Consider the following 15,871-nt stretch of genomic DNA (forward strand, 5'->3'; position numbering starts at 1 on the left):
TTAAAAATCCTCAGGATCTTTACAGGTGCAGTAACAGCCAGGCTGATCTCTTTGGATTTACCCCAACATAAATAGGATCAGCGTTTAGCTTGGTAATTGAAAATGTGCCATTGTTCTTCACGGTTAACCTTCCTGGGTCCCACATCTAGCATGCAGGAGAAATACGGTAACTAATGTTCTAAAGCTAGCCAGCACAGAACAGCTCTTCCGGCTTGTGGCAGGACACTGTGTACCAGTAGCATGCTCAGTTTTATGAGCGGGGAGCCGCTAACTGACTGTGAGAACCCTCCTCTTTGAAATGCAAAGAACAAAGCTTTGCTGTGCAGCTGCCTGCCATGTAGTCGTTCTCTGTGATCGAAGTGTAGGTATGGAAGGCTTGGAAAGTGTTGAAATCAGAGATGCAAGAAAAAACACAACCAACCCCATTTCCACTTAAACACATGACTACCTCAGTTTTAAAGGAATCTGGCTTTTAATTCCATAGAAAGTTCTCTGTACATGTCCATGTAGCTATTTTAGCAGGAGACCAATCACTTAAGCTTTTTTTGAAAAACAAAACAAAAAAACAAAGCCAATAACCTTTCACATAAGTCTGATGATTTTAATGTTCTAGGAGAGGAAAAATAAAATGCTCTAATTCTGGATGTGTATGAAAAGAGACTGGTATGGCTCTGACAAATTGACCAAAAGTAATGACTCAGTATGTCTCTCTTGCTTTATGTGCTCTCCAATTCTAAGGGAGTGAAATGATCACGTTTGCTGTTACTTAATGGTACCTTAATTCCCAAAGCTTGAGTTGGAGAAATTTCTACTTCAGTTTTGGAACCACAATCTGTTATATATCAGAGTGCCACTTAATTAATATTTTAAAAATGGTTGTAAAGGCTAGAATGCTCATGGGGGGGATAAAGGCCATAATGAGTCACTTCTTATAGGAACGACAAATCTCTTTTGGGGAATGATGTTTTTTGTTTTTAAAATAGCAAGAAATTTTGTCTTGTTTTGGTATACATTAAGAAAACAAATGCAGTTGTCTTGCACACAAGTGGTACAACTAATAAATCTTTTACAAATCATTTCTCCTTGCAGTAATTTATTATGGCATTTCTACCTCCTTCAATCTTTTTGTCTGACTGAAAGTCTATAAAGCAGAGGTGGGGAAACTACGGTCCGTGAGCCACATGAAGGTCCACGGGACTGTCCTGCCCGGCCCCTGCGCTCCTGGCCCAGGAGGCTAGCCCCCGGCCCATCCCCCGCTGTTTCCCCTCCACTGCAGCCATGCTGCTGCGTGGGCAGCACTCTGGGTGGCGGGGCTGCGCGCTTCTGCAGGGCAGTGCGGCAGCGTGTCTGGTTCTGGCCAGGCAGCGCAGCTGCCAGACATGCTGCTCTGAGTGGCGTGGTAAGGGGGCTGGGGGGTTGGATATGGAGCAGAGGGTTCTGGGGGGCAGTTGGATGGGGTGGACGTTGTGGGGGGAACAAAGGGGGTTAGATAGGGGGTGGGGTCCCAGGGGGTGGTTAGGGGTGGGGGGTCAGGGGACAAGGAGCAGGGGGGGGTTGGATGGGTCAGGGGTTCTGAGGGGGGCGGTCAGGGGGCAGGGGCCAGGCTGTTTGGGGAGGCACAGCCTTCCCTACCCAGCCCTCCATACAGTTTCACACCCTGCTGTGGCCCTCAGGCCAAAAAGTCTGCCCACCCCTGCTATAAAGCACCTTGAGAGCCTCAGAGATGAAGGATATCTTCTGATTTAAGCACAAGAAGGGGCACCAAAGGGAACTGGTTTTTTTTTTCTTCCCTCCAATCTTTCAGCAAGCTTCCTGGTAGTCCTTTAAACAAGTTACTTGGCTTGATTTTCAGAAGTGCTGAGTACCCCCACTGCCAAATAACTTCAGTGGGAAGGACAATTTTAGTGATACTGGATCAGTGGACTTACAAGTGGCAAGGAAGCTCATTTTAAAGGCAGTAAGGGCTGAGGGGAACTATGTATTTTGCTACTTTGATGGATAGAAGGTTGGATTTGAGTCAGTACTGGACCTATCTTTAGTTGTAACAGGCACATGCTGTGTTCCGATGATACTTGAAAGAAAAGTATTCACCAAATTCACTACTGAATGAAAGATAACTTGAAGTTTAACCAGAGAAAACTTGTGTGTCCAAAAGTGTTACTTTCTTTTTTCTTTTTAAGATTACAAGCCCACATTACTGTTGACTGAATAGCAGCAGAGTAATGTACCTCTTTTTATAAATAGAAACTTCAGTTTCTGGAGCTGAGTAGGGCCAAGAAAGTTTCCACACCACACAGCTGTAGTGAACACTAAAGATAGGTCAGTCTATGCCCATTTGCCCCTCAGCTCTTCCATGGTGGCTAACAAACACAGGTCAACCTGAGCTATGTATACTTCTCTACCACCCCTTTGGGTAGACTATTGAACTGTCTGATAGTATCAACCTCAGTCGCCTTATTAAAACTCATTCTGTACTTGTAGAGTTTCACAGAAGCATAATTACAGTACACACTCACAGAAACAACTCATTATTTATTGAGCCACATTAGGATTAGTTTATTTGCCAGTGATTGGGCCAGGACATCAGGTGTCAAACACATACACCGGATCCAGCATCTAACAACTTTATATCTTCACACTACACTTGCAAAGTGACATTTACCTTTCTTTTTTTTAAAATATGTACCATACTTCCAAAATGTTAAAATAGACTAACTAGTTTCCATGGCTGAAATAAAGCATGTGGAAGAACACAACCAAAAAAGTAGTAGGAAAGCACACATTTAAAATATACTTACACTTTTGGTTCAGTCTCTCACTGCAATATAGTTTAATTCATTTGCCTACTGAAGGTTGTATGGTCTGTACCAGAGAGCTCATGTCCTCACTTGTTAAAATGAACATATGCAGAATGTTTCGCAGTAGCAACGTAATTACGGGGAAGCATAAGAAATTCATAATGCTATACACTAAACTAACTAAAACAAGACTTTAAAAATAAAATGGTTCACAGATGAACATGTGACACACACATAACTGATGATGTTAAAGCAATTATGTGATTTAGCTAAATTTTGAATTAGTTCATTCGGTTTTTAAGGCCAATGTAGACAGACGCACAATTTCTAACGGGTTATACAAAGCTCTGCTATAGGTCTTTTCAGTACCAAGAACTGACATTTGAAACAGACCATTTCAAGCAGAGAGGCTACAGCACAGAAAATTTTATTAAGCAAAAGCGAGCTCGTGTCAGACGATCAATTCGTCCACTCAGAAACTGCCTCCGATCGGCAGTATCTTTCCGTTCCTGAAGAAAGAAGTTCAATTTTTCTTTTTCTTGTAAAAGTTGCAGTATTGAATTCTGTAATTTATCTCCAAAGTCCTGAAGGATGTAGAATTGGATGATCAGAGGAATCTGGCTGGAGAGACGTTTACCTGCACTCTGAAAACAGAAGATGATTGTAAAACATGACTATCAAAGAGAGGACATGGGAAGGGCTCTCTAGCGAAATTCAGTAAGAAGCTACAACATTCTGTGTCAAGTGATTGTTCCAGTGAGTATCTTCATGAATTAGTCTGGAAATGGTTCAGATAGCTGAGATGCAACTTTTCCTTTTTAATCCCATTTGAAAACATGAATGAGATGCGCTGCTAATTTCAACCACAAGTTTTCTCAGGAGCATAAACACAAGACAGACCAGTCTACTTGTATAACCTAATTAATGCTGACATTTGCCAGCAGAGCGCCATCCTGTAAATAATCAGGACCACATTAAGTGAGAAGTTACTGTAAGTGTTAACATTGTTATGTTGCTACTCAATTAGGGAACATGCTCGTTTAAAGCTGCGCAATGCTCCCTTATAATGTTTGGCAGCCGCCTGCTTTGTCCACTGCTTGCAGAAAGAGCAGCCCTGTGGAGCTAGCAGGTGGGGGCTTAGAACCAGGGTGGCCCGGCAGCCCCCCGATCAGCTCCCCTAAGTTCCCTGTGCGGCAGCCACCCAGCAGGCTGTCAATTGCTGGGCAGTTCAGCTGTCCCTCTCCCCACTGTCATGTGCTGCTCCTGCCCTCTGCCTGGGAGCCTCCTGCTTGCTCTGCGCGGATGCGGGGGAAGAGGGGTGCTGATGTCAGCGTGTCCCCCTCCCCCCACTCCTGCCCCCCATCTCCACAGAGCATGGTGGGACACGCAGGGCTAAGGATGGAGGGAGCTTGCTGGCAGCAGCTGCCTCAACTTGCTGATCTATTTAAAAAGGCAATGTACTTACAGTGGGGTCAGCATACTTAAAGGGGCAATGTGCGTGTCTCTGTCTCTCTCTGCCATGCTGTCTCCCCTCCCTCCATTCGTGCTGCCTTGTAGAGTGTGTGGCTACATTAACAACAACGTATTAACCCTTGAGGGCTCAGCTGAGTGCTAGTTCATCATTAAGCAGTAAGGCATTCCCTGGGAAATATCCCACCCTCTGACTCCACCACCTCAACCAAGCTTCACAAACATCACTGCTGTGTAAGTATTCAATTGTTTGCTCAAAACTTAGTGTGTGCATGCGCGCACACAGACAGACACACACAAAATTTCCCTGGAACCTAAACTCCCCTTATTTACATTCGTTTTTATGAGGAAATTGGATTCACTTAACATCGTTTCACTTAAAGTAGCATTTTCCAGGAGCATAACTACAGCATTAAGGAAGGAGTTACTGTACTGTTGTAAAGAAAACTCCTTCCACAGAAGCCATAGCGTGTGGCTGACCTGCTTTCACAAACTGCTGAGGGTAGTAATGGAGTGGCCCATAAGTAATTATGTAGGACAAAACCTAAGGTACTATCACAAACTTCAAATCGTAGGATTCTAGCTTGAATCCCTTTAACATAATCAACCCGTCTGGCACAAGCAGTCTAATGGGCACAGCCCAAAGTCAACTCCCAGTATCTAGAACTTATTTGTACTAGTCCGGTGAAGAACAGGGCTGCCTTAGTACTATGCCCGAGCCTTAAAGGATGTCAACCTGGGGCTTTGATCACTTATTTAGAACCATGAAAGCTAACTGCTTTTTACTGAGCTAGTTCCCTCTTAATCTAACAAATCAGAGTACAACAGAGGCAGCAATTTATAATTCAGACAAGCTATTCAAGATGACTGACTGGCAGAGGAAACTTAAATGAAGGACACTTGTGAGAAATCTCAGTCTGTTGCCCAACATTTCTCCTTTCAAATCATCAAGCTAAGGGTAAAATTTTCCAAGAGTATTTAGGTGTTTAAATGCCATTATCAGAAGTGACAAACCGGAAAATTGATGGTATTTAACTGTATAGGGTCTCTTGAAAATGTTGCTGATTTAGGGTTGCCAACTTTTTACTCGCACAAAACTAAACATCTTTGCCCCGCCCCTCCTCTAAGGCCCCACCCCTGCTCACTCCATCCCCCTCCCTCTGTCTCTCTCTCTCATATCACAGTCACTCACTTGTTCATTTTCACTGGGCTGACTCAGGGGGTTGGGATGCGGGAGGGGGGTGAGGGCTGGGAATGAGGGGTTTGGGGTGCTGGAGGGTGCTCTGGGCTGGGATTGAGGGGTTCAGAGGGTGGGAGGGGGATCAGAGCTCTGGCATGGGAGGGGGTGTAGGCTCTGGGCAGCTCCCGAAAGCAGCAGCACATCCTCCCACTGGCTCCTACGCAGAAGTGCGGCCAGGCATTCTGCACTCTCCCCCTCCGCAGGCACTGCCCCTGCAGCTCCCACTGGCCGCAGTTCCTGGCCAATGGGAACTGCAGAGCTGGCATTTGGGGCTGAGGCAGCATGCGGAGCCCCCTGGCTGTCTCTCAGCCCAGGTGCCAGAGGAGGAACATGCTGCTGCCTTCCGAGAGGTATGAGGAGCCTGCCTTAGCCCAACTGTGCCACCGACTGGACTTTTAATGGCCCGGTCAGCAATGCTGACCAGGGCTTCCAGGGTTCCTTTTCGACCAGGCATTCCAGTTGAAAACTGGACACCTGCCAACCCTATGCTGAGTGTCTAACGACTCTTTGCTGCAGATTCACTGTTCTAGTGTTATTTAACCTATTGCCAAGTGAAGCACTTTAGGATACTGTAAATATGTGAGAGATGATGTAAAAGCAAGTTCTCTTTTGCCTTTTCACCCTATCTCATAACATCTACTGCTAACATAACCACTTCTAATAACAGGAGCTACATGTAGTTTCCATTTTGTTCTCGGGGAGAGAACAGAGGCCTGGTTGTTCAATAACTGCCTCTAGTATTATGAATGCACTGATTTGTATCTACACGTGCATCCATTTTTGTGCCATTGCACTTGAATTTTGCCAGTGGTGCATCGCTGCAAACCAGGCTACGGCTCACCTAAAAATCAGGACCTTAATTTCTGAGTTGATGTAGGGCTAAATTCAGAGGTGGCATAAATTTTGTCATTAAGTTGAAAGTTGGTGTAATTTGAAAACTGCTTTTCCTGCCATAAGTCTACCTCAGTCAAAAGGCAGATGCAGGATGAAGCAGGCCTCTGCTACGCACTCAGCCTGTGACTACACCTACATAATGATTCTGTACATTGATACTGTACATCCCTCTCACATCACTTCTGAATTTGCCCACAGACATTTTGCATCGGCTGTTCAAAATTCCAGTTAATGCAAAAAGATGTTATCCATGGACATAGGGGGTGGGGGTGTGTGTGGGGGGGTGTTATTTGCCTTATAAATGGTACCAGTTTTCTTAAACTGAAAACAAAGAGATACATTTTTCCTATTGTTTGCAAAGGGAACAGTATTAGTACATGCTGAAGGATTTGGAATGGAATAAAAACTGCTGTGGTAGGAATCCATAAACTCACACTGAAGTATGCCTCCAGGTAATAAGCCATTTCCTTAATGGCAGAGTGGTTCTGGGTTGGAACAGTTCCAAAATTGAAAACTGAGGAGGCTGGTTTCAGGCTGTTGGCTGCTTCCTTTGGTGTTTCTTCCCTGATAACTTTTAAGTCTTGGCTGTAAACATTGTCCTGGCAGTATACAAGCTGCTCCATTTTAAACTGGACTCGGATCATTGTTTCGGCTTCCTGTGCTTGTTTGTCTCTAATGTCTTCAATTTTGTCCTGTAAAGGGATTGGGAGGGGGAAAGAAAACTATCAAAAACCACTAAACAACAGGTGGTACAGGTGAGTACAGGACCAACCCTATGCGACATGTAACATGGTGTCACAGGGTTCTCAAGAGCACAGGGTAAGTGCTAGATTCTGGTTCTGTGTCAACGGGCAGGAGAGGCCACAATGTTCTGTGTCCCCATTACACTTGTGGACAGGGACAGCCAAAAGCCTGCTGCTTGAGTTCCCTAAGTATGAACAACAGAGGAGTGTTTGTGCTGCCAACTAGTGAGAAACCCCCCTATGGATGGGTTTGTAAGGCAGGGGAAATATTGAAGGGATCATTCGATATGTTCTGATACAGCATGTAGTGATTGCTGATGCTGTATTCAGCCTCAACATATTCATTAAGGTGATATGTCTGCAGTAATCTCCACAAGTTGCTTTAAGGTGCAACTATCAAACAAGTGATTGATCAAGAGTGAAGGAGTAACATGTAGTTCTATATACAATATATTATGCCATTCAGCACTGCTGGTCTTATATCAGGTTACATAAAGTCATAGCAGTGTCAGACTGGAAAGGACCTCAAGAAGTCATCTAGTCCAGTCCCCTGCACTCAAGGCAGGACTACATAATAAATAGACTATTTCTGACAGGTGTTTGTGTAATCTGTTCCAAAAACCTCAGATGACAGAGATTCCGTAGCTTCCCTCAATAATTTGTTCCAGAGCTTAATTACCCTGACGTTTAGGAAGTTTTTCCTAACGTCCAACCTAAACCTCCCTTGCTGCAATTTAAGCCCATTGCTTCTTGTCCTATCCTCGGAGAAAAGGAGAACAATTTTTCATCTTTGCCCTTGTAACAACCTTTTATGTACTTGAAAACTTATGATGTCCCCCTCAGTCTTCTCTTCTCCAAACTAAACAAACCCAATTTTAATCAATCTTTCCTCATAGGTCATGATTTCCAGATCTTTAATAATTTTTTTTTTTGTTCTCTGAGCAGCATGTGGTGTCTCACCTTAGCAGCTCTGTTAAGATTGTGAAAATCCTTAAAATGATCTTTGGCAACTTCTGTAAAAGATTCTCGGACAAGTTCTGAGGGGAGAAAAGAGACATAAAATAAAGGTAGCAGTATAAACGTGATTACTGAACTACTGGTAGTACAAGATTTGTGAAAACTGGTCATTCACCATATCTATCCAAATGACACTACCATGGAGCTATGCTTCATCAATGCAATTTTTAATCCCTCCTTGTCATACCTATGATGATCTTTCATTTTACTATCGTGGTCGATTTCTAACTTTTTCAGAAATACTGTCCATTTAGGAATTTGTACTTTCAAAGTCTGAAGGCCAGGCATAGAGGATTGAGGTCTAGAGATCTGTCTCAGGGCTTGAAACTGGTTTGATTCAGATTCATTTTCCCCTGCCTGAAGCAGCCAAGATATGGCTCTTGCCATGTCAACCAAAATATAGACAAACCAATATTTCCGAAACTTAGGGTAAGCTTAGTAAATGAAACTCACCATTTACTTTCTTCAGTATCTCAATAGCTGGTTCTTCTAGTACCATGATTTGCTGTCTTACAATAGTCTCAAATGCCTTGTAACTGACAAACCCTGGGAGCTCTCTTCCACGATACTGTTTTTCAAATCTCCACACTTCATCTTGTATAGTTTTCCTAACTATAACATTAAAACAACAGCAATATTTAAATACACTAAATCCAATGAATTTATTAAAAAAAATGGATTTAAAAGAAGTTTAGTTCTTTTTTCTAAAGACACTTGACTGGAAGAACTAATACACAGCTGGTCATTTAAGCAAGTTGATTTCCGTAGAACTGAGCCAAAATATGCTGTTACGACTTTTAAGAATGAACCATTTCAGTCATTGAGATGACCATATAAACTAATGGAAACAGGAGTTGCTGTACTGGATCAGACTACTGGCCCATGTTCCTATCAGTCTGATATCTTTTCAGCAGCTGAAAAACTGCCACAAATAAGGAAGTCTATTCTAGACCTTCTAGTAAACTCAGACCATCACTAAAACATTGTCAACACTGGAGAAATTTACCTTCCTAAATAATATTTGTTCCCCTTTTTGATACGTGTACCTCGCATCCACAAGTACAAGTGCTTTAAAAGGTGTCCAATATTGATTGATCATGAGTGGATTTAGAAACTGTAGCATAATCATAGAATCATAGAATATCAGTATTCAGGAAGTCACCTAGTCCAACCCCCTGCTCAAAGCAGGACCAATCCCCAACTAAATCATCCCAGCCAGGGTTTTGTCAAGCCTGACCTTAAAAACTTCAAAGGAAGGAGATTCCACCACCTCCCTAGGTAACCCATTTCAGTGCTTCACCACCCTCCTAGTGAAAAAGTTTATCCTAATATCCAACCTAAACCTCCCCCACTGCAAATTGTAACCATTACTCCTCGTTCTGTCATCAGCTACCACTGAGAACAGTCTAGAGCCATCCTCTTTGGAACCCCCTTTCAGGTAGTTGAAAGCAGCTATCAAATCCCCCCTCATTCTTTTCTTCCGCAGACTAAACAATACCAGTTCCCTCAGCCTCTCCTCATAAGTCATGTGTTCCAGTCCCCTAATCATTTTTGTTGCCCTCCGCTGGACACTTTCCAATTTTTCCACATCCTTCTTGTAGTGTGGGGCCCAAAACTAGACACGGTACTCCAGATGAGGCCTCACCAATGTCAAATAGAGGGGAACGATCACGTCCCTCGATCTGCTGGCAACGCCCCTACTTATACATCCCAAAATGCCATTGGCCTTCTTGGCAACAAGGGCACACTGTTGACTCATATCCAGCTTCTCGTCCACTGTAACCCCTAAGTCCTTTTCTGCAGAATTGCTGCCGAGCCATTCGGTCTGTAGTCTGTAGCGGTGCATGGATTCTTCCGTCCTAAGTGCAGGACTCTGCACTTGTCCTTGCTGAACCTCATCAGATTTCTTTTGGCCCAATCCTCTAATTTGTCTAGGGCCCTCTGTATCCTATTCCTGCCCTCCAGCGTATCTACCTCTCCTCCCAGTTTAGTGTCACCTGCAAACTTGCTGAGGGTGCAATCCACACCATCCTCCAGATCATTTATGAAGATATTGAACAAAACCGACCCGAGGACCGACCCTCGGGGCACTCCACTTGATACTGGCTGCCAACTAGACATAGAGCCATTGGTCACTACCCGTTGAGCCCGACAATCTAGCCAGCTTCCTATCCACCATAATCATGCATGACTGGAGGCAGGAGGTGCACAGGTAACGCCTCATTCAATTCTTAAGGACTATTCCTCCTAGCAGTTCCAAGAGATTCCAGAAACTTATGGGCTTATCATTAAACACTGCAAAAAAATTGCGGGGTAGTTTGTATCAAATAGACTGGAGTTTAAGAGGCAAAACTTTAGAAGGAAGGTACGTAGGGGTTTGTAAAATTAATCAGTCAATGAGAAAAAACATCTTCCAATGTACTTTACAATAGGAAGCCCAAAAACCTGAATAATTTAGTAAAAGTATTGTCTGTTCCATTTATCTGCTATTTTTAATATGTATTCCAGCTCTCTGATGATTTGCAACTAGAACTGTTAGATGAACTTTCCTTGCAATGACTTCAGCTATATAAACAATAATACCTGCCTCATACACGGTTCTTTTCATGGGTAGATCTCAAATTACTTTCTAAAGGAAGGCAGAAGTATCATTATTTCCATTTTACTTGCAATGCAAGTGCACCTCCTATTGACACACACAAGCGCATCAACTGATTCTCAAAGGGAATAAGTAACATCATAAAGAAACTGGTTTTTAGTTGTTTTCTCCTCTTCTATTTTTCCTGTGTTTTTGTTCACCTGCTATCTCCTCTTTCCACCTGTTTTCCTAATTTTTTCACTCACCTAATACCTTTAGATTAACTGGCTCTGGGTATGTGGTGGAACAGGACAGATTAGACGATAGAATACACCTGTGTCTACATGTAGTTGCCCCTCAGTGACATGTACCCCTGCACACATTTTGGAACTATTCCTTTAGAATTACATTTAGCGATGTTTATGTAGACATGCACGGACAGCTAAAAACGTGTAGCAATAGGGGCCGCTCGACAGAAATGTGTGCTACGTGTTGACCAAGACGAAGAATTAATAGGTATTCGGAGAGTTTTAGAAATGTTTTGAGCTGATCTTAAACTTCAATTTCTGTGAGACATTCTTCTCCTTTTAGATCTGGATTCAGTAAGCAATTAGCAGACTGGGTTATCTGGGAAACATGGGTGTTCTTTAGGTGGTTATTTTATTACTCATAAATTGCTGCGTCTAGACTTTAAAAAAAATCTTTTAAACATGTTATTCAGAGAATCAAGGGCATATTGTCAGCTGGTGAAATTGTCCTTGCACCATTGACTTCAGTGGAAATGGGGGGAATCCATTGATTTCAATGGAGCTATGTGAGTTCACATCAGCTGGGGATCTTGGTAGATAAGTTCTCATCACTTCAAATTTTTAGTTTCATTAACATGATTGATTAGCTGTATTACAACTTCAGTCAAAATGAGTGAAGATGAGTATTTCATAGCAGCTTCGCAGGCAAGCCCCGGTACTTACCAGTCAATGCACTGCCATCAAGTATCTTCCCCCATTTTTGAAACTCTGTGCGGATTTTTGTGAACAGTCTAATTTCATTTTCAAACAACTTTTCTTCTCCTGCCACTGAACTCACGATGTCTTGATTAAACAGTTTGATTTTCTGTAATGAGATTGAAAAAAAACACCCTGAGTTCTGTAAAGGCAGCATAGCTAAGCAAGAGTGAATTTGATTCTATTTTCCTTGTGGATCTAGGCAATCTTTTATTAAATTCCAATCAGTTAGATTTATGCAAAGCCAATGAAGGTACAGGTACAATGTACACAGGTATCAATGCTGAGGGCCTACTTTTGTCTGCAGAACCTATATTACTGGGGGAACATTCAAAAAGAAAAGCATCTATCTTGACTTGCAGATCCCAGGTTGAGATTACAGGCCTGGCAGTTAGAAAAACGACAACCATATATTTGTAAACTGAGGACGTGTGTTATGGAAATCACTGAGACGTAACCATGGAACGCTATAATGTCATATTGACCAAGTTCTGTCCAGCGTTGAACGGCTCTACAAGTCCGTGGGATTTGTGCTGCTAACTCACTTTGGTGCTTTTGAAAATCCCAACCTAAATCTTAATTCACCTCCTTTGTCCCTTTCTCTTTACCCTAAAAGCTGATCTAATATCAGCCAAGATTTTCAGAAATGGGTGCCTATATCTAGGCTCCTAAATCCAGATTCAGGCACCTATATAAGTGGCCTGATTTTCTTGGCCATGGGTGGGTGCCCAGCATTTTGAAAATCAGACCATTTGTTTGGGTGCCTATATGTGGCTTGGGGTACCTAATTTTAACCACTTACTTTTGAAAAACTTGTTCGTGGTTTTTTGTTTTGTTTTTTTAAATGTACTGTTCCTGGCAGCCTTTGAGTCTGAAGTTGTCTAGTTATCAGCCAGGACATTAGATGTATGAGCTTCTTCATCATCATTCAGTCCATGTGCCTCAGCCTGTTCTGGAGGGGTAGTTCATTCTCAGGGTTCACTTAGTCCTTGGTTTCTTTGCTGAGAGCATGACCAATTTCTTCCTTACTGTGGAGTTCACTGAGAACTGCTGAGACCACCAACTCATTTCCTACAGACCACTCAGCAGCCATCACAACAATTAGCAGTAACAATTTTCCACACAGACCAAGAGGGGCCAGATGACAATCGCGAGGCTGGGTAGAAGCAGCCCTACGTTATCCCACTTTTGTTAGTTTCATTTTTCATACTGAGAGATGTTGTTCTGTTGGGGGCCAGCTAGATATGTGGATATAAAAATTAATACCTTTGAGTAAATGTACTAATCTAAGCTTCCCCTATCCTGCGTTACCCTGAAACTAAAATTATGTGACCAAAGACCTTGGCTTTCTCAGGAGCTCACTGTCTGTGTTATTTCTACTGAATATTATGTTTGACCTGGGTTTCCTGTTCCATTTTGTTTTGCTGCCTGCTTGAACTCAAAGGGTTAAATCAGACTGGATTTGGGGATTGGCCTAGGCAGAAAACAAAACTAGGATTAACTGATCAGACAGTTTCAGGTACACACCTTCATAACAGCTAAGAGAGCAATGGGGCCATTACTGGGAGATGCTACTTCCAGATGCCAGTGAAATTAACAGGTTTTGTTTTGCCAAAGCTGAGACCTCACAGACTATATCAAAGGGAGGGGACTTCAAGTGACAGGGGCGGGGTGGCCCTGAGAGTGTCTGTAAAACACCTGACAGTTTGAGAGGTCTCAGTCAGAGGCAGAGGAAGCTTGTTGCAAGCAGTGTAGACTGGTTCTCCCAACTCAGAGACGGGGCAAAAACCAGACCTGCCTAAGCTGTGGACAGAGAGGTTAAGCTTGGGTAAGACAATATGTGTGTAAGTCTGTTATTTTATATCCACTTCTCTAAGTCCTGTGAATCTTTTGGGCAAAATACATCATGAAACTGGACACATTGAGCCAAGAGCATCCATGGTTTAAATCCAGGGATGCACTTATGCGTGTTGTAAGCAATGAAAGCCCTACAAAATGTTGATGGCAGAAATGAATTTGTTCCCTTTGAAATTCTTGAGCTTATCAAAATCAGGACAGTTTAGGACTTGTTCAGCTCTCTTTGCCATGCCACACAACCAAATACATATTTATACTTACATCTATTAGGAAAAATAACTTCTCGCCTTCTGCTTTTGGTGTGCCTTTGCCATATTTGCGTAACTCTTCAGTTGCTTTTTGGAGTTGAATGTTTATTTGCTCTTCTAAAACAGGCAAAGATTTCTAGGGGAGAAAAAACATCAATACTTGTACAGTTTGGACAATTCCATTCTTTGAAAGAAATAGAACATTTCAGAGTGTGACATGGAGCTTTATGAATCTTGCACGGCCCTTAAACGTCCAGGTATGCTCTGAAGTCTAAACCAACACTGCCTGTACTGAGAAAAGAATGGGGAAGGTTTAAAGAGTGGTGTTCTTCGGTGCTTCTCTTACATAAAAAAAAGCAGTGTTGCTCTGCTGGTCTAGTACAGCATCCTAGTTAGAGAACCAGTGCATCTTAGCAACCTTTTCATTCTTACTAAACAGTTGTTTACAAAAGCAACATAGTATCTGAAATATTTCATATTCACTCTGTATAAATTATTCAGGCTTCCAAAAGTTGTCAGTGATGATAACAGTTCGCTCTAGTTAGCACTATTCATCCATAGATCTCAAAGCGCTTTACAAAAGAAAGCAAGTATCAGAATCCCTACTTTAAAGACAGGAACACTGAGTCATGGAGAGATTACGTGATTTGCCCATGGTTAAACAGTAGGTCAGCTGCAAAGCTGAGAATCGAATACTGGTCAACTGACTATCGCTGGGTAAAATTTTTTGAATGGTTTATTCACTGAAAAAAGCAGTTTCTGTCGACCCAAAACTATCTGAATATGATCCGATAGTTTCAGGTGCGGAAGAGCTGGACTCTTCTACTTCACTGACAAATTCCAAACATTTTTGGAACCAAAATGAATATTTCCCCCGATTATACCCCCGGTTTGGCAGCTGAACTGAAAAATCAATTAATCTCCCAGCTCTATACCTGACTACCAAGCCAAGGCTCAGTATAGTGGACCATGTACTTCCAGATTGCCATCAGGCAGGGTAATTAAAGCTATTCATAGAAATAATTTTTACAGGCCCAGTCCTCCAAAACTGCAGGATTGGTTCCTTTTTTTTTTTTTTAAATGGTTACGGATGTAAAGTGTTTTTGTTAGCTTACATTAATGTGTTCCACAAGCTCACTTGTAAGTTTCTCTGCCAAAATGGGGATAGTGGCCTTGTTTTCATCCAGAAGAACTCTGAAACAGAATAAGGAATATGAATATTCCTCGCATTTGCTGAACAAGAGAGCAGTGTCTTCCCAAGTTCTGCAACACAAAGCAGGTAAATACAGTTTCTTCTGATCAAGCAGGGGAATGCTAGTGAAAGTGCAGCCATAGCCTCACTTCATCCTGCCAAATCTGCTGATATGCAAGATTAGATTTGAAATGATGAGCTGTTTGCTGAACAGACTGAGAACAGAAAAAGGTTCAGAACCATAACTTCAGAAAAAGATCATGAGATAAGAATATCCACATTTATTGCTGTATTATAAGAACGTATGTACTGCTATATATGGTAGGGATACTGATTCAGAATCACTTGGGTTCAAAAATTCTCTTTATGACTGAAATGCTGAAAAGCAATCATCTGTGGAGGAGAGCGTTCTCCTGACACAGACCATATCTTTCCTGGGAGTGAGTTTCCCCCCCATACTTCCCAGTGGACAGAACGATATGCATGAATGCCTGAGCCAGCAAAGCACTTCAAAGCACTTGCTTAACTTGACTCCTTTGGGACTACTTCAGAGTTTAATGGTCACCATGTTTTTAAATGGTTTTTTGAATCAGGGCTTAAATCAAACCTGAATCTGAAAAGAAGCTGAGTTTAAGAGAAGTTAGTTGACATGTAAACTCTTTCTTGCATTTTGGAAAACACTACCACACAGACAATGCAAAACAAACAAACAGAACAAACAAAACCCCCACCCCAAGCACCCCAAGCTAAGTTTGAGGATAATTCTCATTGTGGGCCTAACCCAAATCCGATGGGAGTGAGCAGGAATCTTTCCATTGACCTCAATGGAC

General features: G+C 42.5%; 1 protein-coding gene across 1 annotated transcript in view; it reads right to left on the reverse strand.

Annotated features, from left to right (window-relative positions):
- Positions 1–2,572: 2,572 nt before the first annotated feature.
- The window catches only part of LOC144263120 (interferon-induced GTP-binding protein Mx1-like), a 28,057-nt gene continuing 14,758 nt past the window's right edge, over positions 2,573–15,871 (reverse strand). Inside the window, exons 7-13 of the mRNA XM_077813839.1 lie at positions 14,965–15,043; positions 13,863–13,985; positions 11,712–11,853; positions 8,616–8,774; positions 8,106–8,182; positions 6,837–7,094; positions 2,573–3,442 (exon numbers count right to left, since the gene is read on the reverse strand). Of these exons, the coding sequence (XP_077669965.1) occupies positions 3,209–3,442; positions 6,837–7,094; positions 8,106–8,182; positions 8,616–8,774; positions 11,712–11,853; positions 13,863–13,985; positions 14,965–15,043 (1,072 nt within the window). The 3' untranslated portion in view covers positions 2,573–3,208. The remainder of the gene's footprint in view (positions 3,443–6,836; positions 7,095–8,105; positions 8,183–8,615; positions 8,775–11,711; positions 11,854–13,862; positions 13,986–14,964; positions 15,044–15,871) is intronic.

Source organism: Eretmochelys imbricata, chromosome 1 (assembly GCF_965152235.1).
Source record: "Eretmochelys imbricata isolate rEreImb1 chromosome 1, rEreImb1.hap1, whole genome shotgun sequence".
Classification (NCBI taxonomy): Eukaryota; Metazoa; Chordata; order Testudines; family Cheloniidae; genus Eretmochelys; species Eretmochelys imbricata.